At 44.0% G+C, this 27,960-nt stretch overlaps 2 protein-coding genes and 1 pseudogene across 6 annotated transcripts in view; 2 read left to right on the forward strand and 1 right to left on the reverse strand.

Moving 5' to 3' along the window:
- LOC133381174 (zinc finger protein 624-like) overlaps positions 1–12,166 on the reverse strand; it is a 58,085-nt gene extending 45,919 nt beyond the window's left edge. Inside the window, exons 1-2 of one of the 3 annotated variants that reach the window (XR_009761637.1) lie at positions 11,782–12,166; positions 5,872–6,967 (exon numbers count right to left, since the gene is read on the reverse strand). The gene's annotated coding sequence lies outside the window, so the exon portion shown is untranslated. Of the gene's footprint in view, positions 1–3,867; positions 3,922–5,871; positions 6,968–11,781 lie in introns of those variants that run through there. The other 2 variants (XM_061619860.1, XM_061619862.1) reach the window with 2 other exon arrangements.
- Positions 11,734–20,737, forward strand: LOC133381184 (protein arginine N-methyltransferase 9-like; annotated as a pseudogene).
- Positions 20,738–21,049: 312 nt separating this feature from the next.
- Positions 21,050–26,957, forward strand: LOC133381186 (zinc finger protein 79-like). Of its 3 annotated transcripts, XM_061619888.1 has the most exons (3): positions 21,050–21,118; positions 21,271–21,332; positions 23,265–26,957. In XM_061619888.1, the coding sequence occupies exon 3, from the start codon at positions 23,957–23,959 to the stop codon at positions 24,611–24,613; it is 657 nt and encodes a 218-aa protein (XP_061475872.1). In that variant the 5' UTR covers positions 21,050–21,118; positions 21,271–21,332; positions 23,265–23,956; the 3' UTR covers positions 24,614–26,957. The 3 variants fall into 3 exon arrangements, with proteins under 3 accessions (XP_061475872.1, XP_061475874.1, XP_061475873.1); XM_061619890.1 differs by lacking the exon at positions 21,271–21,332 and having other exon boundaries at positions 21,078–21,118; XM_061619889.1 differs by lacking the exons at positions 21,050–21,118; positions 21,271–21,332 and adding an exon at positions 22,840–22,996.
- Positions 26,958–27,960: the final 1,003 nt, after the last annotated feature.

Below are 27,960 nucleotides of genomic sequence, written 5' to 3' on the forward strand. Positions count from 1 at the left end.
CTCCAATAGCATCTGTTATAAACAACCCTGTTCAGCACTTGTAAGTTTAGGTCTGTGGCTTCCTTTATGGAATCAATCCATCTCTTGTTTGGTCTTCCTCTTTTTCTACTCCCTTGTTTTTCCCAGCATTGTTGTCTTTTCTAGTGAGTCATGTCTTCTCATCATGTGTCCAAAGTATGATAACCTCAGTTCCATGATTTTAGCTTCTAGTGACAGTTCTGGTTTAATTTGTTCTAACACCCAATTATTTGCCTTTTTTGCAGTCCGTGGTATGCGCAAAGCTCTCCTCCAACACCACATTTCAAATGAGTTGATTTTTCTTGAATACCCACTTCCAAATAAATAGCTGCATTCCCCACACAGGAAGGAAGGCCCAATAACTTCCTAAAAAATACAGACTGGATTCTTTCAATTTGGGCATTAAATCCCAATATCCAAATAGGAATACCATAAGTAAGTTGGGCCAGAGTCTTAGCTTTGTAAATTTGAATTGTACAATGGATAAATTGACTACCTTGCATAAAAAAGAATCTTGGGATCAGCTGCTGACTAAAATTTGCTGAGACAATTGCCTGCCTTCAATGTTTCGACCAAAGTCCAGTGCTTTGCATTTGTATGCCTAGATATTTTATATGGGCAATTTGCTTAATGATATTACTATTTAAAATCCATTTATATTTTTCCGAGCTTTAGAAAACACCAAAACTTTAGACCTACTATAATTGATAATCAGACTGTTCTAAGAGCAATAGGTCCCAAATGCAGACAGTAGTTGGTTTAGCCCAATTCTGGAGAGTAATAACAGTACAGCATCATCAGCATAAAAAAGTAAGGATATCTTAGTATTGGACAGTTTGGGAGCATGGGAATCGACATTGCAGACATAAGAAGGCAAATCATTTAAAAAGAAATTAAAAAGAAAACGGCCCAAAATACAGCCTTGTCTTACACCTCATGTAGCAAGGTTAGGTTGGAAACTTGTCCCTGCTGCCCACATCTGACTTAACTAGAAGTCTGATTATACAGGCATCTGATGAGAAACAGTAGGCGCTTGTCCACAGAACTTTCATGTAATTTGGACCGTAGCAGATCCCTTGAGACTAAGTCAAAAAGAGACTTAAGGTCAATAAAGGCAGTAAACAGCTTACCACCAAGAAAGGAAGTATATTTCTCCGCCAAATGAGCTAACACACAACAATGGTCTAAGGTTGAGTGGCCAGCTTTAAACCCAATTTGTTCCTCACCTATTATACTATTATCCTCCATCCAAATTAAAAGCTTACATTTGAAATACCTGGCATAGAGTTTCCCAGTGACTTAAAGGTGGCCGATGGGGCGATAGTTAGCTGAATTGGACCTGTCACCCTTCTTAAAAATGGGAACTATAATCACTTTACTCCAAATAGTTATTAATAAAAATAAATAGAGCTGCTAATAGGGGAGCCCACCATTCAAGATTAGATTTTAAAAGATCAGGGGGTATAGAATCTGGGCCTGAAGCTTTGCCAGATTTAAGTTCAGTAAATCAAATCAATAATTTCACCGTAACAGGTTGCTACTCTGGGGCATCAGGGGACAATAGGAAACTAAACGATAAGAAATTGTTTGGATCCTGGAGAATTGCAGTAAAGTATCTTTCCCATTCATAGTTGGAAATACAGCAAGTAGGATGTTCTTGTTGCTCTGAGAGAGCCTCTGTGACAATTTGCCAAAATAATTTACTATCCTTATTTTGTGTGGCATATAGTAGCTGATTCAATTTCCCTTTCTCTTTAGCTCTTTTCTTTTGAATGATAAGTGCTTTGTATTCTCGTTTCAGTTTATAGTACACTTCAGGTAGACATTTATCACCTCTATTACGATATATGGAATAAACCTGGCTAATCTGTTTCTTAAGCAGCCCACAATCATGGTCAAACCAGCTTTTGTTCCTATAATATTTACCACCAGCCAAAGAGCTATCTGCCCCTAGATTCCATTGGATATCAAAAGTAAGTGCCTCATAATGAGGCATAACAGCTTCTCTTCACCAATAGAGGCTAGAATGTTTTGATATGATTGAAGACAGGCAGAGGATTCTATAAAAGAGAACTTGCCCTCTCTCCTATTAGTCCATTCAATCCTCACACAAGAATTTATTTATTTATTTATTTATTTATTTATTGCACTTGTATACCGCCCCATAGCCAAAGCTCTCTGGGCGGTTTACAGCAATCAAAAACATTAAAACAAATATACAATTTAAAACACATATTTTAAAAACAATTTAAGAAGACAGAGAGGATTTTTTTTAAATGAGTTGATTTTTCTCTTATCCACTGATTCGAAATGTGGTGTTGGAGGAGAACTTTGCAGATACCATGGATCATGAAAAAGAGAAATAATTGGGTGCTAGAACAAATTAAACCAGAACTATCACTAGAAGCTATACTCTGGTCTTAATTCTTCACACTTCCCTTATGGCAACACCTTTCACTCCCACCGACTTTCACCAACTGGTCTGCACACCGACGGTGGAGTTTGCTGTCACCCAGACCAATCAGAATAAATGTACCTGATCCAGACCCCATCTAATAAATTCTCAAAAATGATCTTGTCTCCCCTCACAGAACCTGTCAAGAAGCAACCATTGCTAAGCAGGCTTGTAACTATGTAACAATACAAGGTCTCATGACAGTCACAGAACATATTTTGTCATCAAACACAAACATAAACAGACATATATAAAGTATTTCTCCACAGAGGGAAGAGGAAATAGAAAATCAATCATGGGTCTTCACAGCAGCTTTAGTCACAGAGTGAGCATTCCTATTTTGCACGCTAGTAAGATCTCCCAGTATTTATATGGTTTTTCTCCTGACTGGGGTCTGTAATCTCAAATAAGGTTTGAGTGTTACTCAAGCCCCTTCCATACCACATGCACTTAAATGTCTTCTCCCTTATGTGGATATCCTTGGGTCCCATATGATGTGTACTCTTATGGTAATGCCTATCAACCATCAACACTCCAAGCATTTATATGATTGCTTCCTAGAGTGGGTTCTATGATGTGAAGTAAGGCTGGTACCACTCCTGAAGCTCTTTCCACATTCCATGCGTTTATATGATTTCTCACCAGTGTGAGTTTGATGTTTAGCAAGAGAACTGCTATTACTGAATGTCTTTCTGCACTCCATGCATTCATATGGTTTCTCCCCTGTGTGGGATCTTTTATGCAAAACAAGTGCTCCGCTCCGACTGAAGCTCTTGCCACACTCCATGCATTCATATGGCTTCTCCCGTGTGGGTTCTTTGATGTGAAGCAAGGGCTCCACTCTCACGGAAGCTCTTACCACACACCAAGCATTTATATGGTTTCTCACCTGTGTGGATTCTTTCATGTTTAGCAAGACTACTGCTATCCATGAATGTCTTTCCACACTTGATGCATTCATATGGTTTATCTCCCGTGTGGGTTCGTTGATGAACAGCAAGCATTCCACGCTGACGGAAGCACTTTCCACACTCAATGCATGTATATGGCTTCTCCCCAGTGTGGGTTTGTTGATGTACAGCAAGAGTTCCACTCTGACGGAACCTCTTTCTACACACTAGGCACTGATATGATTTCTGCCCTGTGTGGGTTCTTTGATGTATCTTAAGATTTCTGCTCTGGCTGAAGCTCCTTCCACACACCAAGCATTTATATGGTTTTTTTTCCTGAGTGGGTTCTTTGATGTAAAGTGAGGTGACTACTCCGACTGAAGTTCTTTCCACATTCCATGCATTTATATGGCTTCTCCCCCATGTGGGTTCTTTGATGTACATTAAGGGCTACACTAGATCTGAACATCTTTCTGCATTCCATACACTTATATGGTTTCTCACCTGTGTGGATTCTTTGATGCAAGACAAGATGGCTGCTGTCACTGAAGCTCTTTCCATACACCATGCATTTAAAAGGCGTCTCCCCTGTGTGCGTTCTTTGATGTGTATTAAGATGTACCCTCTGACTGAAGCTCTTTCCACACACCAAGCATTCATATGGTTTCTCCCGTGTGGGTTTTTTCATGTAAAGTAAGGGTGCCATGCCGACTGAAACACTTTCCACAGACCAAGCATTCATATGGTTTCTCCCCTGTGTGCATTCTTTGATGTTCTTTAAGATTTCCACTCTGGCTGAAGCTGTTACTACATTCCATACATTTATATGGTTTATCTCCAGTGTGGGTTCTTTGATGTATATTCAGATTTCCAATCTTTCTGAAGATCTTTCCACACTGAATGCATTTATGAGACTTGTGTCCTGTGTAGGTTCTTTGATGTATATTAAGATGTCTAACTCTTTCCATACTGCATGCATTTATGTGGGTTCTCCTTTGTTTCTGTTCTGCAATGTCTATTTAATACCAATTTGTCTTTGAATATTTCCTCATACACTAGGCCCTTTTTCCTTCTCTTTCCTTCATGATCATCTGCATTTAGTTCATGGATGTTGGCACCCCGAGATCTTGAGGATTTCTTCATCCCATTACTTGGTTGGCTCCTCTTGTGCCTCTTAGGTCTACCCTTTGATTTCAAAATGTCTTTTTTCACATTTCCTACTTAGTTGTTTCTGATGACTGCTCCCTAGTATCTTAGCCATCACGGGGGGGGGGGAGGGGGAGAGAACATTCAATAATGAGTTCAAGGCAGAAACAGAATCACATCAGGGAACAATTAGCTCTCGAGACACTCGCATTTCCTCTGTATACTCTGCTGAAATATGATGCCTTTTCAATATGCTCCTGTCTCCAAGAATAACATTATTATCATCATCATCATCAACAACAACATTTATTACCTGCTTTCCACGTGGAGGTACCTGGCGGGTTACCGTTTTAAAATACAGCATTATACAATTAAAAACGACCCAAAGACAACACTAATATATCTAAATAACAACATCAACAACAGGGCTGCATGGAGAAGCCCTCAGATTCTGAATGGGCACTTTTGAAGCTTTTCTGTTCCTTCTGTCACCCCCCCCCAATATCTTGTCCAAAACACGAGTTCCTTTCTATTCCATTTTCCACTTGATTTAAGTAGACATAGCCTACTTATGTGGATTTCCCCCCTCATTTGATACAATTATATACTGAAAAGAGGTAAAACACAACTGCAGCAATTCTTTGGACAGAAGGGAGAGACCAACTATTGGTTGCTATCACTACCAATTTCTGCTTCTTTTGCTTCCTCATATATGTAATCATATTTATCATGGACTTTGAAAAAATAAAGGATTTCCCAGCTTCTGATACCCTTTTGAATTTCATAGCCCAAGATTTTTTGATTTTGGGGGGGAAAACGTTTTGGAAAAAAATGGGAAAAACCCATCTTCCCCCCAATTTTTTCTTGCTGTGCCTTCACATCTCTAGTCTACTCAGAAGTAAGTTATATGGGAGTCAATGGGGCTTACTCCCTAGTAAATGGAGTCTGGACATAGTCCCAAGCCTCCTGTGTGCCCCTCCTTGGAGTAGACAAGGTTAGGATTGCATCCTAAACCCCAACTGAGTAATAATCAATGGCCAGGAAACATTTTCAGCCCAACTATATTACCTCTTCACCCAATTATAAAGACTTTAATGAGACAGGAAAATGTTTCTTTTTAGTTTTTGCTGTCTTTTCAACTCATTGAACAATCAGCTCAGAGATAAAAATAGTTGCTGTTTGCCTTGGCAAGTAACAGTCTTTTGAATCCCAAGAACTCCTCATTTCCCTGCATTGGAACCCTTCAGTGGACCTCCTCTGCCTTTTCTACTTCTTCACCCCACCCCAGTCTCTATCACTGCCCCCATCCCCACCACACTGCATCCCAGCCTCACAAAAACCAAGGGCAGGTACTAACCCCTCTCTGCCCTGGCAAGGCCATCAAGCGCCAACTGACTGATCCCCTTGGTCTTCCTCCTGGCCAGCAGTGCCCAAAGCTGCCCTATCGGCCTTCTCCCACACTTTCCTTGCTCCGGAGGGCAGCTTCTTCCTATTTCCTTCACCACCTTTTTGTATCCTGTCAGTTCCTGCTCCCTCCTATCTTGCTGTCATTGGGGACTGGGGGACTCAGCTAGTGCTTCTGAATACCAGTTGCTGGAAAACGCCAGAGGGGAGAATCCTCTTGTACGTAGGTCCTGCTTGTGGGCTTCCCATACACATCTGGTTGGCCATTGTGAAAACAGGATGCTGGGCTGGATGGGCCATTGGCCTGATCCAGCAGGCTCTTCTGATGTTCTTAGTCTTTATCCTCACTTTCTCACTCCTTGGGCTTTTCAACCCAATCAAGTCCCTCTTTCTTGGGGTGATCTCATTTCTTTCTTCCCCTAGCTATACTCTTTTCTTCTTGCTTGCCTGTCTCACCCCAGAATCTCAAGATTCCCCCTGCCGCACTTCCCAGAGGCACCCACCACTGTAGAAACTGGAAGTTCCCTTCACTCCATCTTCTAGCCTTGCCTGATGTCTCCCCCAGAACCCCATAAAATCACTAACCAATCTGCCTTCTCCCGCTGGAAACCTCCCCTTCTCTAAAGCAAGTGGCTCTAATCCATTTTCCTTCTGGTACCATTCTTCACCAGCTTCAGCAGTTTTGTGTTTTATTCTATTCTTAACCAGCCTTGGCCCACCAAATTAATTTAAACCCTGCCTCTTGGGGGGTCTCAGTATTTAACATATTCTTTCTGCACTGTTCTCAGTATTTAACCTTCTACTAGTGTTAGGTTGACAGAAAACATAACGGATTTTTAAATTTTAATTTCAGTCAAAATACACGTTACACACCACCCCTGTTAAACAGAGTCCAGTAGGCTCCAGAACACCTCAGATTTCTAACATTATGTTTGTTTGCCTCACTTGCCCCCCCCCTGGATTTTGTAGGACTTCAAACTTCAATCTGGCTCAGGCAAAGGGATGATGGGAATTGCAGCCCAGCAACATCTAGAGGGCCACATTACCGAAGACTCTGAGAAAAAAATACAAAAATAAAAAGATTTGCACACCCAGAGAAAAACAGCATATTAGGGAAACAGCTAGGCAAGATACTTTGTCATTCAAAACCAGCTTTCTATGTGCAGGAGGCTTGTTTCTTTTTTGCAAGGAAAGGGGGATTAATTCTCGGGGGTCCTCACCAGGAGTCTGAGGTTTACCACCTCATCCCCTTTGAGAGAACAGGGCCAGAGGAGGAGGAGGAGAACAAGGGACTGCACTCACATCAGTGACATGTGACTGACACTTCAAAGAATTGCCTCTCCAAAAATGGAAGGTTACACTTTCCCAAATGGCATCAGCCAAGCTGAGGTCCAGCACAGTGTGGCATAGGAGGCAAGACCAGACCACCTGGCCTGGCCCCCCATGTCCACACAGGCATCCCTACCATGCATTGAGAAATACCAAAAGAATAGGAATTCATCCCATCAAGCATCTGCCAAATCTGTCATTCCTAGCCAAAGTGATTTACACTCTCGGCATTCTCTGGCATGACTTCCCTGTCCTCGGATCTGGGAGATCTCACTCCCTCTTGGGGAAATACACAGCCACCTCCTCAAAGGCTACCAGCCACTGGAAGAAAGGGGTGGGTGGAAGAAACCTCTACTAGAAATAATCTCTCCTACCTACATTCCCTTACACACAGAAATCATATCCTTCCAGATATTCATTCATTCATTCATTCAATTTATATCCCACCTTTCCTCCCAGTAGGAGCCCAGGGTGGCAAACCAAAACACTCAAAATACTCTAAAACACCTTAAAAACAGACTTTAAAATATATTAAAACAAAACATCTTTAAAAACATCTTTTTAAAAAAGCTTAAAAAACATCTTAAAAAGCAATTCCAACACAAACACAGACTGGGATAAGGTCTCTACTTAAAAGGCTTGTTGAATGAGGAAGATCTTCAGTAGGTGAAGCAAAGATAACAGAGATGACACTTGTCTAATATTTAAGAGAAGGGAATTCCAAAGGGTAAGTGCCACTACACTAAAAATCTCAGAGCTTGGAAGATTACTTTTAAAAAGTAATAAATTACAGTTACAATTACTTGGCCCCAAAAAGTAGTAATTACTGTTACAATTACAATTGCTCTGAAAGTAACTGATTACTTTACTTTTTCTCAAAAGTAATCACTACAATTACATTTCAGTTACTTTTTTAAAAAAACTCCTACAAGGTGCTGGCCTTGGCTGCTGCACATCAAAGTAGCCTAAAATAATATTAAAACTAAACACACACACATAGGGGGTAGTAGAAGGGTTCGAATCCCCACATAGCCATGAAGCTCACTGGGTGACCTTGGGCCAGTCACTGCCTCTCAGCCTCATGAAAACCCTGTTAATAGGGCCGCCATAAGTCAGAATCGACTTGAAGGTAGTACATTTATTTTTTATTTTGAAGATGATGATTATGATAATAAATATGTAGCATTTCAAATTAATTCTGTATGAGAAACATTCCATGCCAAGCTTGGAAAACCAAGGAGGAGGTATAAAATATAGACAAAAATACTTTGACAAAATGCTATTTATCCTTTATATCTCTATCTATAATTAGCAATACAGCTGAATGATGTATGTAAAGCATTTTTTCTCTTTTTCTTTTTTCTTATTATTTTAGTACTATTGCTAAAGTTCTGATGAAAGAATAAAGCGTTCATTAGCCAAATTCAAATGATTAGATCACATAAACTCCACTGAAGCTGGAGTTTTTGTCATAGAAAAGGCAAAAAACACATACCCTATGATAGCCCCATAGACAATCAGAACTAATATCAAATCCTGTAGTTTGTTAAGGGTGCTGGGAATTGTAGCTCTGTGAGGGGTAAACTACAGTTCCCAAGATTCTTGGGGAAAAGCCATGTGCTTACATGTATGGTGTCTACAGGGAGAGTCTTACGGACTGATCCTATACTCCCAGAAGTAAATCCTATTGACTCCTATGGGAACTACTCCCAAGTAAGTATGCTTGGGATTGCAGCTTTTATGTCATGCTTAATAGCCACCTTATGTTAAATTGAACAGAATACAGTTTCCAATCAGATTTAAACACTTTAGCCACTTAAACTGGTCAGAGTGTCATTCCCTCTATTTCTGAAGCTAAGGCTAGAAGTGTTGCTTATGTAGCCATGGTATCACCCCACACATAATGAGTATTAGTGGGCAAGAGGGAACCCCAAGTGTTGCAGAATATTAAAAAAAAAGTGAGAGAAAAAACAGAAAGGGGATGACTTCCACAACAGCCCAAATGAGTACTGAGCATGCTGTTATGGAATGCTAAGTAGCTCTCTCTCTCTCTCTCTCTCTCTCTCTCTCTCTCTCTCTCTCTCTCTGTGTGTGTGTGTGTGTGTGTGTGTGTGAGAGAGAGAGAGAGAGAGAGAGAGAGATTTTTTATTTAAGCCCCCCCCCGAGAGCCTGTTTGGCTGAAGAGCAGAATTTTTTTTAAGTACTTGAAATTAAAATAAAAGATTGCGTAGGTTCACCATGGGGGGGGAGCTTTCTACATATCTCAGCCTATATGGCTTAGTAACTGGGTAGATGGTGTCTAGGGAAAGGTGAAACAGGAAAATCAATCTGCTACAGATGGCACTATGAAGAGGGATAGGTGAAGGCAGAAATTGATGTTAGAGACTTTAAAGACATTTTGAAATCTAATTTGGTCTAATAAAGCAGCCTTTGAGATTTGTCTTAAGATGAGAAGGAACCAAAGAGATCTAATGCAAATGAACGCTTAGGAATTTGGTTTTAAAGGGCCAGCATGAGAGAAAAAGCACTTAAGCACAACTCTCTCTCTCTCTCTCTCTCTCTCTCTCTTGTGTGTGTGTGTGTGTGTGTGTGTGAGAGAGAGAGAGAGAGACTTCAGCAGTACTAGATCAGTCTATATGAAACATCAGCACAGATACCCTGGAATCTAGGAGAATGGCAGTCCTAGCTGTATATTAAAAGAAGGGGAAGGGTACCAAGTGCCAATAACTGTCAGAAGGCATTTGTTGAAGCAGCTTTGGCAAGACAGACACAACTAATTTAGTAAGGCCTCACTGAGGCATGTTAAGCTGCCAGTCTGGATAGGAGTTTAATCATCCACAATAGATCAAAGGTCCACTTGTCCCTTTGGTGGTAGGCCAGACGCACACACAAAGTCCAAGGAAGAGATGGTCTTGAAGAAAATATAGAGCAGGAAAACATGGATGAAATGGAGCCAGTCCCAAATAATAAAGGAGATAATACCTTTGTGGGGGATGCAGGGGAGGGGGGTTGTGTCTCTCATGCTTCTCTATTGAGATATGAGTTATTCTTCTAATCTTTCCCCCTAATTCCATGAAAAAGGTAATATTTATTGGTGCAGGCAAGTGCTTTAACAGACCTGAGAATTATGCAATTGTATACAGTCTTTTTTCTCCTGGGGAGAGAGAGAGAGAGAGAGAGAGAGAGAGAGAGAGAGAGAGAGAGAGAGAGAGAGAGAGAGAGAGAGAGAGAGAGAGAGAGAGAGTGTGTGTGTGTGTGTGTGTGTGTGTGTGTGTGTGTGTGTGTGTGTGTGTGTGTGTGTGTGTGTGTGTGTGTGTGTGTGTGTGTGTGTGTGTGTGTGTGTGTGTGTGTGTGTGTGTGTGTGTGTGTGTGTGTGTGTGTAAAAGGTCTATTTCTGTGAATGTTGTTTTGAAAAAGGAGTGGAAATAGTTGAGGCTCAGGTCTGGCAACAAATACACCAAATGCCATTGGTGAGATGTTGGTCTAACTTAGGCCTTTCAGTTCCAACTAACACTTCGCTGCACTGGCATAAGCTTCATGAGCCCCAATAACTGGAGCTCAGGGCTTTGCTAAACTAGGAATAAAATGCAGGTGTATGTGTGTCTAATACAGGAAAGCTGTCGTCTGGAAGGGTGTACATATGATAAATACTAGGAATGACAGGAGTTTATGTGCAGCCAACAATAAGCGGGGCAGGGAGAGTGGAAAGCACCTGCAGAGTAACAAGAGTAACAGGAACGTATTACCCTGTCTCCCAAGCGCCTGTCTCTTATGCTGTCAGGGAAGACAACAGAAAGGTAAATCAAGGAAGGAAGATCAAAAGGGCAGCTATAAAGCCGAGCACCAGCCCACTGAGTTTATGACTGCCAGTAGCCAAAAAACTTGGCTGCACTCTGAACCAAACAGCCAATCAGATTGTCCCACAACGTGCCTCTCTCTAGCGAGATTTCTTCACCCTTATTTACACAGCCTTTACATGGTTCCTGCTCTTAAATATACTAAAAACAAAGTACTGTAATCCATTCCCTGGCAGTCACTACGATTGGGGGATGGGCAGCGGCAGTGATCGGCAATAGGGACCAGCAAGATGTGCAGGGGACAGCAGGACACGCGAGGGGGACGGCAGGAGGTGCGGGAAGCATGAGGGGGTGAGGAGCGGGGGGCGGCAGGACACACATGGGGCACACGCACACACAAACACCACTGTCACCTCCACAACTCTTCAGGAGCAGAAGACTTGTGCTTGTGTGTGCGTGCGTGCGTGTGTGTGTGGTGTGTGTGTGAGAGAGAGAGAGCGCGCTTTTCAGGTAAAACTCGGGGGAAAGACCATGGAGGGGCAGCAATCGGCAGCAGGGGGGGATAGGCGATGGCGGCGATGGGCAGTAGGACACACGGTGGGGAAAGCAGGACGCGCAGGGGGCCGGCAGGAGGTGCGGGAAGCACGAGGGAGGTGACGAGCGGGGCCGGCAGGAGACGTAGGGGACACACACACACACACACACACACACACACATATATACACACACAATCTTTGCTTACCTCCACAGCTCTTCAGGAGCAGAAGACTTGCACGTGTGTGTGTGTTAGAGAGAGAGAGAGAACTTTTCAGGTAAAACTCAGAGGGGGAAGACCGGTGGGGGGGCGGTGGAAGCGATCGGCAGCAGGGGGAATAGGCGATGGCGGTGATCGATGGCAGCAGGCAGGACACGTGGTGGGGGAAACAGGACGCACAGGGGGACAGCAGGAGGTGTGGGGGGGTACACACACACACCATCATCACTTCCCTCCACAGCTCTTCACCTGCTTTCTGCTGCTGCTGCTGCCTTCTTCTCCACCATCCATTTTTTCTCTCTGGCGCTCCACGGCCCCCTGCCTCCTGTCTCCTAACACAGAGGGAAGATTGAGGCTGCGCAGAAGTGTGTGAGGCACATGTCTTGTGTCCACCAGTCACAGGAGCTGAACTCTTCCGATTGCTCCCACCCCCAAGTAACGTCAAAACCTAACGCTAAAACGTTAAAGTAGCAGCTGAAAAGTAGTGAAATTACTAGACGTTCTATTACTTGCAAAAGGTAATGGAATTACCCACTCGTTAGGTAAAAAAGGAACGATATTTTTAACGAGTTACTTCCAAGCTCTGAAAAATCTGCTTCTTATGTTGTACAGAATGGACTTCCTGATAATATGGTATCTGCAGGACGCCCTCACCTGCAGAGTATAGTGATTGACTGGGTATATAAGGGCGAAGACAATCTTTCAGGTATCTGGTCCCAATCTGTTTAGGGCTTGGTACACCAAAACCAGAACCCTGAACTTAGCCCGGTAGCTAATGGGCAGCCAGTGCTCTACTTTTCACAGTCGGGTGACATGTTGGTGATACCCTGCCCCAGTGAGCAGTCACGCCACTGCATTTTGCAGCTTCTGGACCAACTTTAAGGGCAGCCCACATACAGCACATTACAGTAATCCAGCCTGGAGGTTACCAGTACATGGACAACAGTGGTCAGGCTATCATTGTGTTTGCTTTAAGTGAGGAAGGAACCACAGGGTAACTTTTGCCCTCCTCAAGCAGGAGAGAGGCAAATATAGAGGCACCTAGCATCTCTCCCAAAAAATCTCTTTTTTACCTAGGGGGTGGGCTCCAGCTTTTTGTCAGTCTCGGGCAACAATATCAGACCCACACGTCCCAATGGCACTGCAACAAAGCTGAGGTGGCCCCTTGTATTTAGCCATTTCACAGAGAATGGAAGTCTCCAAAGTGAGCCAGTGGGAAGCCATTTTGTAACCAGTGAACTGGGAAGGAGCTTTTGTGAACTCTGCTCTGTTTTCATAGATATGTTTCGACAGACTATCCAGTATCTTGGAGCCTGAGTTGGAGAAACTACATGCTTTATTGACATGCTTCAGTTCTTGGCTGAGACAGTAACCAAGGTACCCCAAGGTTTTTGCACAAGCTGGTGGAGAGTGACAAGGTTTTAAAGCTATGTGACTGGAGGGTGAAAGACACATATGTATGCATGTCAAGTGCTCTATAGATCTGTCGACTTGCCTGCTTTTAAGAGAAAGGAGCGGGAAACTAGGCCATTTCTGGGACTTGTGCTGTCTCCACTGGGCCATGTAAATCAGGGGTGGGGAACCTGTTGCTCTCCAGATGTTGCTGAAAGTCAGCTCCCATCGTCCTTGACCATTGGCCATGCTGGCTAGGGCTGATGGGAACTGGAGTCTTGCACCATCTGGAGGGCCACAGATTCCCCACTCCTGCTGTAAAGGGAGGAGAAGCCGGGCCTGGGGAAATGAAACAGAAGTCTGATTTGGAGGGATTCACAAAATTTATCTGGGGTAATCAGCACTTAGGCATGTCAACCTATGCACTTCCCAAAGTACTGGATGGGATTCATGCAATAAGCCACAAAGCATTCACAGAAACCATGTTCCATGCAATAATACATTTTTGCTGTACATATGTCAGAACACTAATATCCGAACTAGCCAAGCCAATCAAATGCACCAGTCATGATCCGCACACCAAACACACATCTATTGCCTGGAATGAATTTCTTCTGTTTCAGAAAAAGAGAGGTGGTTTATATTGGAATGTACTGGAGTAAGTTTTCTTCTTCCAGGGCTCTCTGACTTCTAACATCCAGCTCCTTTATTTATTTATTAAATTTATACCTCACCCTTCCTCCCAGAACGAGGAACCCTATATTCCACCCCCCTCAAGGCCTGCCAGTATATTTCTTTGATCCCGCAGCACACCAGCTTGAGTTTCGTGGGAAGGATATGCTTTTTGCATTTAAATTTAGCTTCTCCCCCAAATCATTTTTGGAGTAAACTTCTCTGTACTCTTCCCAGGGCCAACCCAGCAGAGGATAATCTTTCTGTGTTCTTTTCTTTACCCTTTTTGGTTTTTCTTAGTCTCTGTGCACTCTTATTTTTGTTCTAGAGTGCTTTGATTAGATTCAGCAGAGCTCACAATACCCTGTTTGGTAGACATGGGCCTTCTGGATATTTTTCAGATTACATGGTTGCTATTCACCTTTGGGAAGAAGGGGAGTGTAGTTTGGCTTCCAGTGAATGGCTTTAAGGACTGTGCTGCTCCTCTTCCTTTTTATCGTTACTGTTCATTCATAAGAAGTTGCAATTTAGGAATAATAATAAATTAAGCAGTGGTACATGAAATTGTATATTTAAAAAGATTACCCTTTTCTTTGTCATTGTTCCCCAAAGCCGCTAAGTCTATCCCGGTATCAGGGAAACATTTACTGTACAGTATAGATTTAAGTATATCTTCCTAATTTTCTCTCTCATGGCTGTATATTTTTTGTTAGAAGATCAGCAATCTCACATTTGCGTTCTTTGAGAATTCTCTGGTGGATGCCATCCACCTACAATTTGTCAGTTTTTATTTTGGCTATTCAGCCTGGAACTTCATCTCTCATCACTATTATTTGCCTCAGTTCTTCACCTTTCCTGCAATAGTTCAGGCACAGGGATCTGCCCCATATCCTCCACTGTAAAGACACATGCAGAAAATTCATTTAGCTCCTCTGCAATATGCTCATCCTGCTTAGCTCATCTTTGGCTCCCTTGTCACCCAAGGGTCCAGCCACCTTCCTAGACGGTCTCCTGCTTTAGATGTATTTAAAGAATTCATTGTTGTTGGCTTTTATGTTTTTAGCAATGTGCTCCTTGAATTCCTTTTTAGCATTGTTCTTGTCATCTTGCATTTCTTTTGCCAGAGTTTGTGTTCCTTTTTATTCCCATTCGGGTAACAAATTTTTGAAGGAAGCCTTCTTGCTGCTAATAGTTTCTTTGACTTGCTGTCCCTCTGGTTGGTTCCATGACCATCTGTTCTAGGGCACAGTCATTTAAGTTATCTAGAAATGTTACTTATTTTATTTTTTTTATTTTTTTAAATTTGTTTCATTTATAGACCGCCCATAGCGAGTGGCTCTCTGGGCGGTGTACAAAAAGGTTAAAATACAAAATATCAACAATAAAATCAGACAACAAACAATAAACACAAGCAGCAACTAAAGAAAAAAGAAAAAAGAAAAATATAAAATTATAACATAAACGCTTAAAATGCCTGGGAGCATAGCCAGGTCTTAACCTGGCGCCGAAAAGATAGAAGCGTAGGCGCCAGGCGTACTTCTTCGGGGAGGCTGTTCCACAGTTCGGGGGCCACTACAGAAAAGGCCCTAGATCGAGTAACTGTCCTCTGGGCTTCTCGATGGGTTGGTACCCGGAGGAGGGCCTTAGATGCTGAGCGAAGTGACCTGGTCGGTTCATAGCGGGAGAGGCGTTCCACAAGATATTGTGGTCCCACGCCGTGTAAGGCTTTATAGGTCAACACCAGCACCTTGAATCTGGCTTGGAAACAAATAGGTAGCCAGTGCAAACGGGCTAGAACAGGTGTTATATGTGCTGACCGGCTGGTCCTCATCAGCAGTCTGGCTGCTGCGTTTTGCACTAGCTGAAGCTTCCGAACTGTCTTCAAGGGCAGCCCTACGTAGAGCGCATTACAGTAATCCAGCCTAGAAGTTACCAGAGCATGAACAACTGAGGCGAGGTCATCCCTGTCCAGATAGGGGCGTAGCTGGGCTACCAACCGAAGGTGGTAGAATGCATTCCTTGCCACCGAGGCCACTTGCGCCTCAAGAGACAAGGAAGGATCGAAAAGAACTCCCAGACTACAAACCTGTTCCTTCAAGGGGAGTGTAACCCCATCTAGAACAGGGTGAACATCCACCATGTGGGCAGGGAAGGCACTCACCAACAGTGTCTCAGTCTTGTCTGGATTGAGTCTCAGTTTATTAGCTCTCATCCAGTCCATTATTGCGGTCAGGCAATGATTCAGCACATCCACAGACTCACCTGTAGAAGATGAAAAGGAGAAATAGAGCTGCGTGTCATCAGCGTACTGGTGGCAACGCACTCCAAAACTCCTGATGACGGCACCCAGAGGCTGCATGTAGATGTTAAAAAGCATGGGGGACAAAATCGACCCCTGAGGGACTCCACAATGGAGAGTCCAAGGTGTCGAGCAATGTTCCCCAAGCACTACCTTCTGGCGACAATCCGCCAAGTAGGAGCGGAACCACTGCCAAGCAGTGCCTCCAACTCCCAACTCCACGAGTCTCCCCAGAAGGATACCATGGTCGATGGTATCAAATGCTGCTGAGAGATCAAGGAGAATCAACAGAGTCACACTCCCTCTGTCCCTCTCCCGACAGAGGTCATCGTACAGGGCGACCAAGGCTGTTTCAGTGCCAAAACCAGGTCTAAAACCGGATTGAAACGGATCCAGATAATCGGTCTCATCCAAGACCACCTAGAGCTGATTGGCAACCACCCGCTCCAGAACCTTGCCCAAAAAGGGGATATTTGCCACCGGTCTATAATTGTTCAAGTTATCTGGGTCTAAGGAAGGTTTCTTCAAAAGAGGTCTCACTACTGCCTCCTTGAGGCTACTATGGACTACTCCCTCACTCAAGGAGGCATTTATCACTTCCTTGGCCCAGCCGGTGGTACTAGTCCTGCTAGCCTTGACCAGCCAAGATGGACAAGGATCTAGAGCAGACGTGGTCGCCCGCACCATTCCAAGCACCTTGTCCACTTCCTCAAGCTGCACCAACTGAAACTCATCCAATAATGAAAGACAAGACCGTGTTCTGGACACTTCAATGGATCCATCTGTCATAACATCAGAGTCTAGGTCCCTACAGATGCATGCGATTTTATTTTGGAAGTGCCCTGCAATGTCGTTACAGCGAGCTTCAGATGTTTCAATGGTATCTTGAGGACCAGAATGTAAGAGTCCTCGTACAACCCTAAAAAGCTCTGCTGGGCGGCAGAGAGATGTCTTGATAGAGGCAGCGAAGTAGGACTTCTTCGCCGCCCTTACCGCTTTTATGTACGACTTAGTAGAGGCACTTACCAAAGCATAATTGCATCCGTCTGGAGTTCATCTCCATCTGCTCTCCAGCCTCCTTCTCTCTTGCTTCATCACTCTCAGCTCCGGGGTATACCACGGAGCTATATGAGCTCTGCATTGAAGAGGGCGCGCGGGAGCGATTGTGTTGATAGCCCGGGCCATCTCTGTATTCCACAGTTCGACCAACGCCTCGACAGGAGCACCAGTACTATCAGCTGGAAAAACTCCCAGAGCCCTCTGAAAACCAATAGGATCCATAAGCCTCCGGGAGCGGACCAACTTAATAGGTCCCCCACCCTTGCAGAGGGAAAGAGTCGTCGTAAGTCTAAAACTCAGCAGGCGGTGATCTGTCCATGACAATGGAGTAGATGAAAAATACCCCACCTCCAGATCACCATCTCCATGACCAGTGGCGAAGATCAAATCAAGAGTGTGACCCGACACATGCGTTGGGCCAGTAACAAATTGAGACAGCCCCATGGTTGTCATGGAGGCCATGAAGTCCTGAGCCACTCCAGATAAGACAGTCTCGGCATGAACGTTGATATCCCCCAACACCACAAGTTTGGGGGACCTCAACAACACCTCCGAGACTATCTCTGTCAGCTCAGCTAGGGAAGCTGTTGGGCAGCAAGGTGGGCGGTACACCAACAAGATTCCCAGTCTGTCTCCTTGGCCCAGTACAAGGTGGAGGCACTCTAGACCAGTCGTCATCTGGACAGGATGCCTGGTGAGAGAGAAAATACTCCTATAGACCACAGCGACCCCGCCTCCCCGGCCCTCAGATCTGCCATAGTGCTGCACCATATACCCAGGTGGGCAAAGCTGAGAGAGGGCAACTCCTCCCTGCTCACCCACCCAGGTCTCGGTTATACACACCAGGTCGGCACCCTCATCCACAATTAAATCATGGACAAGGGAGGTTTTATTATATACCGACCTGGCATTCAAAAGCAGCACCTGGAGATCTAAGGGCTGGCTGATAGAACAACCAGCAGTTCTGTGGTCTTGAGGAGAACCGGAACAAGGCACAGACACAACTTGTCTGGGGCGAGTTCCCCTTACCTGGCACGTTCTCCTCCTAACGCCATACCTCCCATTACCCGTCACTACGCTAATTGGGGCCCCCGGAAGCCCCCCGTTAAATACAAAGCATGCTCTCCCAGGCACATTTTAAAAATATTTAAATACAAACAAACACATTCACACAACAACGCATAAAAATACACATAAATATACACAAACACATCCACACAATCTCATTCATACACACAACAGACAAAACAAACAGACAATTAAAATGCACTTCTTTGTCATGACTGGAACACATATATAGCCAGTCTGTGACAGGGTAGTTGAAGTCACCAATTACTACATTGCCTGGTTTGGATGCTTCCTCAATTAAATTTTTCATCTCAAGATCTCCCTCACCATTTTTGGTCAGGAGGAAGATAGAACGTCCCCAGTATTGAATTACTCTTAGGGCTGATATCACCACCCCAAAGGTTCTGTGCAGGAGTCTGCCTCTTGGGAGTTTCCAGCTTGCTGGATTCAATGCCCTCTTTCACGTGTAGAGCACCACCACTTTCAATAAGCCCTTCCCTGTCCTTCAGTATCATTCAATATCGTTTATATCCAGAGATAACCATATCCGACTGGTTTTATCCATTCCACCATGTTTCTGTTATGCTCACTATATCAGTGCTGTCCTCTTAAGACCAAGCACTCCAGTTCTCCAATCTTGGCTCAGAGGTTTCTAACATCAGTGTATAAACATTCATCTACCGTGTCTCTTGCCTTAACTCTCTTTGGCACTTTAATTTTGGCTTGTCGTACTTTTGCTTCTCCGGATTGCTATCCTGCGTCCCTGCACTCAAGAGTGCCCAGTTCTAGGCCTGCCCCATTGAAAATTTCATCTTTTTTTGGTCTTTATCCAGATTTGTTCCCTCCTCAGCTCCTGTCGGCTTTCCTCCCTCAATCAGTTTAAAAGCTGCTCTGCCGTCTTTTTTATTTTAAGTGCCAGCAGTCTGGTTCCATCCTAGTTCAAGTGGAGCCCGTCCCTTTTCTGTAGGCCTGGCTTGTCCCAAAATGTTCCCCAGTGCCTAACAAATCTGAACCCCTGGTCCTCCAGACACCATCCTCTGATCCATGCATTGAGACTAAATTTTGCTTTCAGGAGCTCACAACTGCATTTCCCCATGTAATTGGTGCCTCCATGTACCACGACCACTGACTCTTCTCCAGCACTATTTACCAAGATACCTAATCGATGGGTGACGTCCGCAACCTTCATGTCAGGCAGGTGAGCAAATCACTCTGTGGTCTGAAAGCCCATAAAACCCCCCATTAACTATGGTACAAATTTTCAAACCACCCACTATGAGGATCCCTCCACTCCCTGGAGACGTATCCTCAGTATTAGAGGATATCTGCTGGTTCCCCCAAGGAACGGGTTCCTTCTAAAATATCATTTCCTTCTTCCTAAGCATTATCAAGGATCTCATTCTCAACCCCACAGCAAAAAAAGCCAGCGAGGAGACATGGCTGTGATTACCATGAAGGGGCCCTGCACTTCTGATTACTCTACTGATCCAGACTCAGGCACTCCCTCTCCCCATGTACGACCTCAGTGTTCCTTCAGAGTGCTTGAAGAGGGCTAAAGCAAAGTGCTGTCATCATTAAGCCTCCATGAACAATTACACTCAATGGATGTGGATAACCACAGTGATGAGCTGAGTCTTGAAAAGAACCAAAGCAAGAACTCCATGATTCCTGATCCTCTGTATGTGTTGGATGTATCAGAGGGCGTTTCAATTTTGCCAGTAATTGCAGGCAAATTTGGGCCAGTTAAGGCATATAGCTCTTGAAAAAGAGCAGCACCAAGTAGCTCTCAGCCTGATTTCGGAAGCCAACAAATTTCCTAGGGAAACAGAGTTTTGGCTTAACCACCTACAGGACGAAAACGTCGTATTGCAGAGGCCTAAAACTGACAAGTTGTGGAGTATTATAATTTTGGATGTCATAGAGATATCTGGTCTGATTCAGCAGGATGTGATGGAAAAGGCTGCAATATCCAGGTGTTTGCTTCACTCTGGAGGGAAGATATTCCCACAGCATGTGAAGATGTATGGAAGGCTTGTGGAATCCAGGTCATTGGTACTTGAGACCACAGTTCAAGGGACAGATCCCACACTCAGTTTCAACATTGCACCTTTTATCAACCAGTTCAAGGTGCCTGTCCCTGTTTTTTTGGATTTGTCTACAATACCATACATGCCTTTAAGCAAACCAGTGGAACTTCTGCGAGTGGATCTCATTAATCCATATTTGAATAGTTCTAGTAGAGAAGTTACTGGAAGCAAGCTACTGTTGTATTAGATAAGCCTATTCAAGTTCAAGCAGGAGATGAACTTGTGCTCAGCATTCAGTATCACAAAAGTAATGTTAGCATTACAGTAAAACAGTAAACTGCCATCAGCTACAGGGCTTTTTTGTTTGTTTTTAGTATGTTTAAAAAGAAGCCCAATTTTAGTTTTTTATACATAAGTTAATCACGTCCTAGGGTTACACTTTCTTAATTGATCTCAGCTTCTATTGAACAATTGTGAAATGTAGTACTGGTTTGGCAACAACTTTTAAATATGTGTTTTTAAATTTGTATATTTGTTTTTATGTGTAATTGTTGTAAACCGCCCAGAGGGCTTCGGCTATGGGGCAGTATACAAATGTCATAAATAAATAATAAAGTTACCCAGTGCCCCCTTCCCCGCTGACTGCAATGGGCTCCGGATGGAAATGCTCTCTTTTCACGTCTTCCGAGCAAGGTTTAAAAAAACCAATTGGGCTGTTCTATCTCCCCTAAAGCCAAAGGGTTCCCTCCCAGGTTATCTTGGTTTATTCCAGAAAGGGGAAACAATCCTGGAACAGAGAGAACCATCGGTAAGGTTCAAATGAATGCAGTTTGCAGACTTGTAGCCCGGGAAGAGACTGCTTCCGCCACCCAGTCTTCCAACGGTTAAATGAATTAAGTTGTACATAAAAAGGGAAGCTAATACTGTAGTCAACGTGCTTCTTTTTCTCTTCCTCGTAAGTTTCCTTGACTGAGGGAGGGAGGCTGATGCGGGCAGAGACCAGGTCAAAGAAAGAGATCAAGGTACATCCCTGGAGATGACGGGGAGGGAGGGGTATTTGGGTGAGGAGGAAGAGGGGAGAAGGTTTGGAGCAAGAAAGAGAGAGAGGAGGAACCTCCCCGCGACTCCCCTCTCAGAATCCTAGGCAAGGGCTACTCTATGCAGCCCAGCTGCATGATTTCCATTGCAGGATCCTCTTTGGAACTTCACGTGGAGTTCAGCCCAGCCGCCAGGAGATTTGGACGGGGAAGGGGAGGTGGGTTGCTTTGCGAAAGCTGCTGTGGGGGGAGAGAAGAGGCGGGGAAAGAGCTTCTGTGTGGGTCTGAGAAAGATCTTCTTCCTCCCCTTCCCCACCCCCATCTCTTCGCCTAAGAAAGTTAATTTCTCTGCACCAATAAACGGTTCCCTCCAAAATTCAAGGGATGGGTTGATCTTTGAGGAAAGCTTCAAAGAGAATCACGCAATAGAAACCCCCTCCCCCCAAAAAAATCCAAGAGGTTCCAGTTGCAAAGTGGACCCCAAAGTGCAGTGTGTTGATGCCACACTCTTCCCTGTTATGCCTCTTGGAGCTCGGTCCAGTCTCCAAGGGACCTTGAGGGGTGGGGTGCCCTGATACACACGAAACAGCCTCCCTAGGGAGAAATTACAAAGAGACATTTCCAGTCCTTATGCGTTCTTAATTTTATTTCTCAAGTAGTAACAAACAAGCAATAATCAAGATGGCTTGTTGGATTGGGGAGACACTCAGAGGTATAGAGCTGGAAAGGTGGTTGGGAACCTATTGAGGGCATAAAGGTGAGGCCGTTTCTAGGTCAAGCCATCTGAAGCAAAGGGAGCATCCAGGGGAAATACCACTAAGTGAAATAATTGGTTGATTAATTGATGTGGTTCATTTACCAGTCACAAGAAACACGAGGCAACTTATAATAGAGCCATGAAACCAAACATGTAAAAAGAATGAAGGTCTTCCCTTTCCTGCTTCTCCAGTTCCCATCTGCCCCAGCCAGCAGAGTGGAAAGAGCAACAATGGACCATCCAAGGCTTCATACTAAACATTTCTGGGGTCGCTGTAATCCTAAAACAATCTCAGTTGTTCCTTCAAACCCCTCCTGGGTCAGGACATACAGCTGTCTGTTGCTTGCAGAAGCCTCATGCTTCATTGACTCGCAGGCAGATGGGTCAGGCTCTTCAAAAAACTTTAAAAAATGAATTTTGTACACCACGGCGGACCCAAGCTAGATATACCAGGGGTACCTCTTATTGCTACTCCATTTTGTTTTTTTGGGTGGGATATGTGCTGTCCAAGTACAACTATAATAAAATCTTGAATTTGTCTCTTGATTTCTATGCACAGTTTTTACTTTATCCGAGTGGTGTTGGGAAAGGCTGGGAGCAAGAGGAAGGAGAGCTAGAGCAATGGGGGAGGAAAGCCCACAAGATTACCACAGGGAAGGGGAAGAAGGAAGTGTAAGCACTGTGAGGAAGTCACCATAGTGCTTCCTATAACCATGTAGGGTAGACTTCATCAGTTTGGTGCCCGCCAGTGTTGTTCTGGCTGGGGCTGATGGGAGTTGTACTCGAAAATATCTGGAGACCAGCAGCGAAGGATGGACACAGCAGTGGTGTTCAGTTCCACTACTCCTGATCAACCTATGCACAAGTTAATGTTCAAGATCATACTTCAAAGGTAACAAGCTCTGTGAAACTGCTAGCAGTTGCATCTTTTTCACCCGTATCCAGGCGGTGCAACTCTCTGTATTGCTTCTTCTTCAATAGGCCCCTCTGTGGTTAGGACTGCAGCCTTGGGTGATAATGTCATTAGAGCTGTGCCAGGTGCAAATAGTATCAATGCAATTCTTGGGTAATCAGCTGAGTCATACAGAAAAGTTGTGCTTGATTCCTAACGTGATTCTCTGTTTCTGCTTTAAACTCATTATGTTCTTTTTCCCAAGCAGGGAGTGGCTCAGACAATGACAACTCTAGAGAGCCAACTGTGATATCTTTGGAAATAACTAAGCACAGAGAGGAGCAAGATATTTCAGAATCAAAGGGGAGCAAAAAGGCACAAGAGAAGCCAAGCAGGGAAGTGGGGGAAGAAATCCTCTAGGTCACAGGGTGCTAACATATAGGACCTCCTAAATTCAGGAAAAAAAGGTAAAAAGGGTCCAGCGTGTGGATAAATATTCAAATACAATTTTGTATTAAATAGACATTGCAGAACCTACACAGGGAAGAACCCGGATAAAAGCATGGAGTGTGGAAAGAGCTTCAACAGGAGAGGAAACATTAATGTATGTCAATGAACCTACATGGGGGAAGAAAATGTTTAAGTGCATGGAGTGTGGAAAAGGTTTCAGTCTGCATCACCTACTTCACAGAAAACACCCACAAAGGGGAGAAACCATATAAATGCACAGAAAGTAGACCCCTTTATTTACATCACAGAACCACACAGGAGAGAAGCCATATAAATGCATAGTTTGTGGGAAAGGTTTCAGCCAGCATATCAGCCTTACTTTACAGCACATGAAAAAAAAAACCCACACAGGAGTGAAACTATATAAATGCTTGGTGTGTGGAAAGAGCTTCCATCAGAGCAGAGACTTCAATGTGCATCAAAAAATCCACATAGAAACCATGTAAATGCATGGAATGTGGAAAGAGCTTCAGTGACAGCGGAAGTCTAACTAAACATCAAAGAACCCTCACAGGTACGAAGCCATATAAATCAATGGAGTGCAGAAAGGGTTTCAACTGGAGAAGAACCATTAATACACATCTAAGAACTCATACAGGTGAAAAGCCATATAACTGCATGGAGTGTGGAAAGGGCTTCAGTGACAGTGGAAGCCTAATTAAACATCAAAGAACCTACACAGGTGAGAAGCCACATAAATGTATGGAGTGTGGAAAGAGCTTCAGTGAGCGTGGAAGTCTAACTAAACATAAAAGAACCCATACAGGGGAGAATCCATTTAAATGTCTGGAGTGTGAAAAGAGCTTCACTGTCAGTGGAAATCTAACTCAACATAAAAGGACCCACACAGGTGAGAAGCCCTATCAATGTATGGAATGTGGAAAGAGCTTCAGTGTCCTTGGAAATCTAATTCACCATCAAAGAACACACACAGGTGAGAAGCCCTATCAATGTGCGGAATGTGGAAAGAGCTTCAGAGAAAGTGGAAAACTAACTATCCATCACAGAATCCATACAGGGGAGAAGCCATATAAATGCATGGAGTGTGGAATGTGTTTCAGTCGGAGTGAACCATTTAATAGCCGTCTAAGAACCCACAAAATGTAAACATTTGAATGTGTGGTATGTGGAAAGAGCTTCAGTCAGAGTGGAAATCTTAATAAACATCAAACAACCCAGACAGGTGAGAAACCATATAAATGCACAGACTGTCAAAAGTGCTTCAGTTAAGGCAGAACCCTTAATACACATCAAAGGACCTACACGGGAGAAACCATATAAGTGTGTGGAATGTGGAAAGAGCTTCAGTGAGAGGAGAACTCTGACTGAACATTAAAAAAAAGTCACACAGACAAGAAGCCATATAAATGTATGGAATGTGGAAACAGCTTCAGTTGGAGTGGAACCCTTAATTGACATCAAACAATCCATATAAATGAATAGAAAGAGCTTCAGAGAGTGGAGCCTCTGCTTTACATCAGAGAATCCGCATAGGAAAAACAATATGAATGCCTGATGTCTGCTAAGACCTTCACTTGACTTTCAAGACTTAATTCACACCAAACAATTCACATTGGGACAAAATTACATAAATGTGTGAAAAGCTGACAGAGCTTCTTTAGAGCTCTTTATCTTTGGGGGAACAATATCAATATATGGAGTGTGGAAAGAACCTCTGTCAGAGTAGTGCTTATATATTAATATTCGTGATTGGTATAAACAGCCTCTGGGATCAGAGTCACCACTCCTGAAATATCAGTCCCTGGGGGATAATAGCATTAGGTTGCTATTGCCCTCATGTCCTGTTTGTGGGCTTCCAGTAGACAAGGGCTAGAAAGACTGCAGACTTGCAAGCAGGGCTGGCACCAGGCAGGCCGGGACCCTTGGGCACCAGCCTGTCCTGGGCCCCAGCACCCACCCACATGCTCCATCTACCTTTCCCTTGAAGTGAATGCTGGCCGCACTGTGCGCACATGCCTCCCATCAATCAAGATGGCGGCTAAGGCTTCCCTAAGGGGCTGATGCCTCTGCCGCCATCTTTGTTGATGGCACACATGCATGCTACATGCACACAGGCCTGCCATCAACCAAGATGGTTACATGGGCATCAGCCCCTTAGGGAAACCTTGGCCACCATCTTGGCAGGCACGCGCCCACAGCGCAGCCAGCGTTTGCTTCAAAGGAAAGGTAGGTGGGGCATGCTGGTGGGCATCGCGGGCCTGCACAGTAGTAGGGGTTGCCTGGGAGCTCCCTCTCTGTGATCCGCGGCACGGTCAGGAGCCGACGCTGCTGTGGATCACAGAAGGGAGCACTAGCCACCAGGGACCCTTAGCCATGGCCCGACGTGGCCACCCGCTGACACTGGCCCTGCTTGCAAGATCTACTTTGTTAACCAGAGGACAAGCAACATCAGCTGGGAGTACACTCCCTCTGAATCAGCAGGGCTTCCATGCAGTGAATTCAGGATTGGGATGCCCCTCTCCCTAATAATACTTCACATTTGTATTGTGCATTTTATTATTTTTTTCAAAGCACTTCACATGCATTATCTAGTTGTGATCCTTACAACAGCCCTGTAAAGCAATATATGGAGTGTGGAAAAAACGTCAGTCAACATCCAAACCCGATTTGTTGTTAACAGACCCCACACAGAAGAGAAACCATTTAAATACTTGGAGATCTTACTAGTATCAGTGAACTATACAGATGTTTACCCAATGGCTAAAGCCACTGTGAGAAACCAGGTTTGATTTTAAGCTTATGATCTTCTGAATTTTCCCTAAATCAGATATTCTACACTCATGCTTCTAGGGAATATTCCAGTAGAGGACAATCTGCAGGCAATAGTTTTGCCTTTTGGAGCATGGCCATAATTATCTGACAGGGAAGTCTAGGCTCCTAAGATTTGCTGTCTATGGTACCTTTCTACAAAGGACCACTCATTCTTCCAAGGGTCTTTTCAGCAGTGCAGGGGGACTGCCCATTCACTGCGGAATAATTATTGGGGAGGATTTGGATGAAGGGATAATAATGGGAAGGAAAGAGTTGAGTGTTATGTTGGACCCAAGAAATTAAATGGGTAAAAGAGTTATGGTTGAGAGAGATGAGGAAGTGAGATTTGAGTAACAACATGTCACAATAATCAATAAGAATTATTGTGTCAGGTGTGGGTAATGTTTCTAAGAAATCTAAGAAACCAATATCTGTATTAGAAATTGAGGAAATGCTTGGCATAACTGCAGCTGGTGGTATAAACTGTAGGCTGCTCAGAAGTGTAAAAAGAGTTTTCCAGAAAGACGGTGCAGAAATGACTATTAAGGAGTTAAACTGTGTGCAGGACTGCCAAGGTCAGCTCACAGCAGATGCGGCTGGCGAAGGGCAGTGTAAACTATATAATCTTGATAGCTGAAGCACAGAGTGTGGGGGTGTTGTTAGAAGTAAGGAGAAGCCAGGATTGCATTAATGTCTGTAACTGCTAGTCAGTAAAAGACTCTTAAACCTATACCAGACTGCGTCTATTTGTCTTGGGCACACGGCTGGGCACAACCGGGTACAACTGGTCTCTGGGCATACGCTGGAATCACCGCACAACATAAACTGCCCCTAATACTTCATTTCTGACCTATTCTAATGTCATAATTCACCACTTTCACATTAGAATCTGCCTTGAAGATACTTAGCTGAAGATTCACCACTTTCATATCTGCAACAAAGCATACTCCTACTCTTTTGGGAATCAGTTTCATCCATTTTAGAAAAAGAGAGGAGGTTTATAGTGAGAAGGTAACAGAGCAAGTTTTCTTCCTGATCTTTCTGTTTTCCAACTTACAGCTTATTTTACTATTTCTTTCTCACATACATACCATCTCTGGACATGCTAACTCCTAGCAGGATCCTTCCTGGATGCGAAAAGGTTGGTTTTCTTTGGAAGTAGAGCAGGTCTGTGCCTTTTGCATTTAAATTTAGCTTTTAACTCATTTTAGGGGCTAACTATTCTACTTTTACCAAGAGGAGGCCTGTCCTCCCAGGGCCAGCTTGGCAGAGGCTAATCTTGCTAGGTTCTTTTATTTTCTTGTTTCCTCTTAGTCTCCGTGGACTCTCACTGTTCTGGAATCCTACAACTGGAGCCAGCAGACCTCGCCATAGCCAATTTGGTAGGCCTGGACCTTTGGCATATAGTGCAGATTACATGGTAGTGGTTAACCTTTGGGAAGAAGGGGAGTGTGGTTTGGGTTCCAGTGACAGGATGACCTCCCATGTTTTTAAGGTTTGTGTTTCTCCCTTTAGAAAATTATTTAGAAACCATGATAAACCACTACTTCTCTGCTTTTGCTCTTAAGGTAGCTGGACTGGAGGGAGGGTATTAGAACATATGCTATATTCATCACCTATTATTTTTGCTTGTCTTTAATGCAATTAGGGTAATAGTTCCTTTTTTCATATATACCATTGCC

This window comes from Rhineura floridana, chromosome 3, assembly GCF_030035675.1.
Source record: "Rhineura floridana isolate rRhiFlo1 chromosome 3, rRhiFlo1.hap2, whole genome shotgun sequence".
In the NCBI taxonomy this organism is placed as follows: domain Eukaryota; kingdom Metazoa; phylum Chordata; class Lepidosauria; order Squamata; family Rhineuridae; genus Rhineura; species Rhineura floridana.

Bases quoted from the DNA above. Each gene is read 5' to 3' on its own strand.
- LOC133381186 (XM_061619888.1), top strand. From the start codon at position 23,957: ATGGAATGTGGAAAGAGCTTCAGTGACAGCGGAAGTCTAACTAAACAT.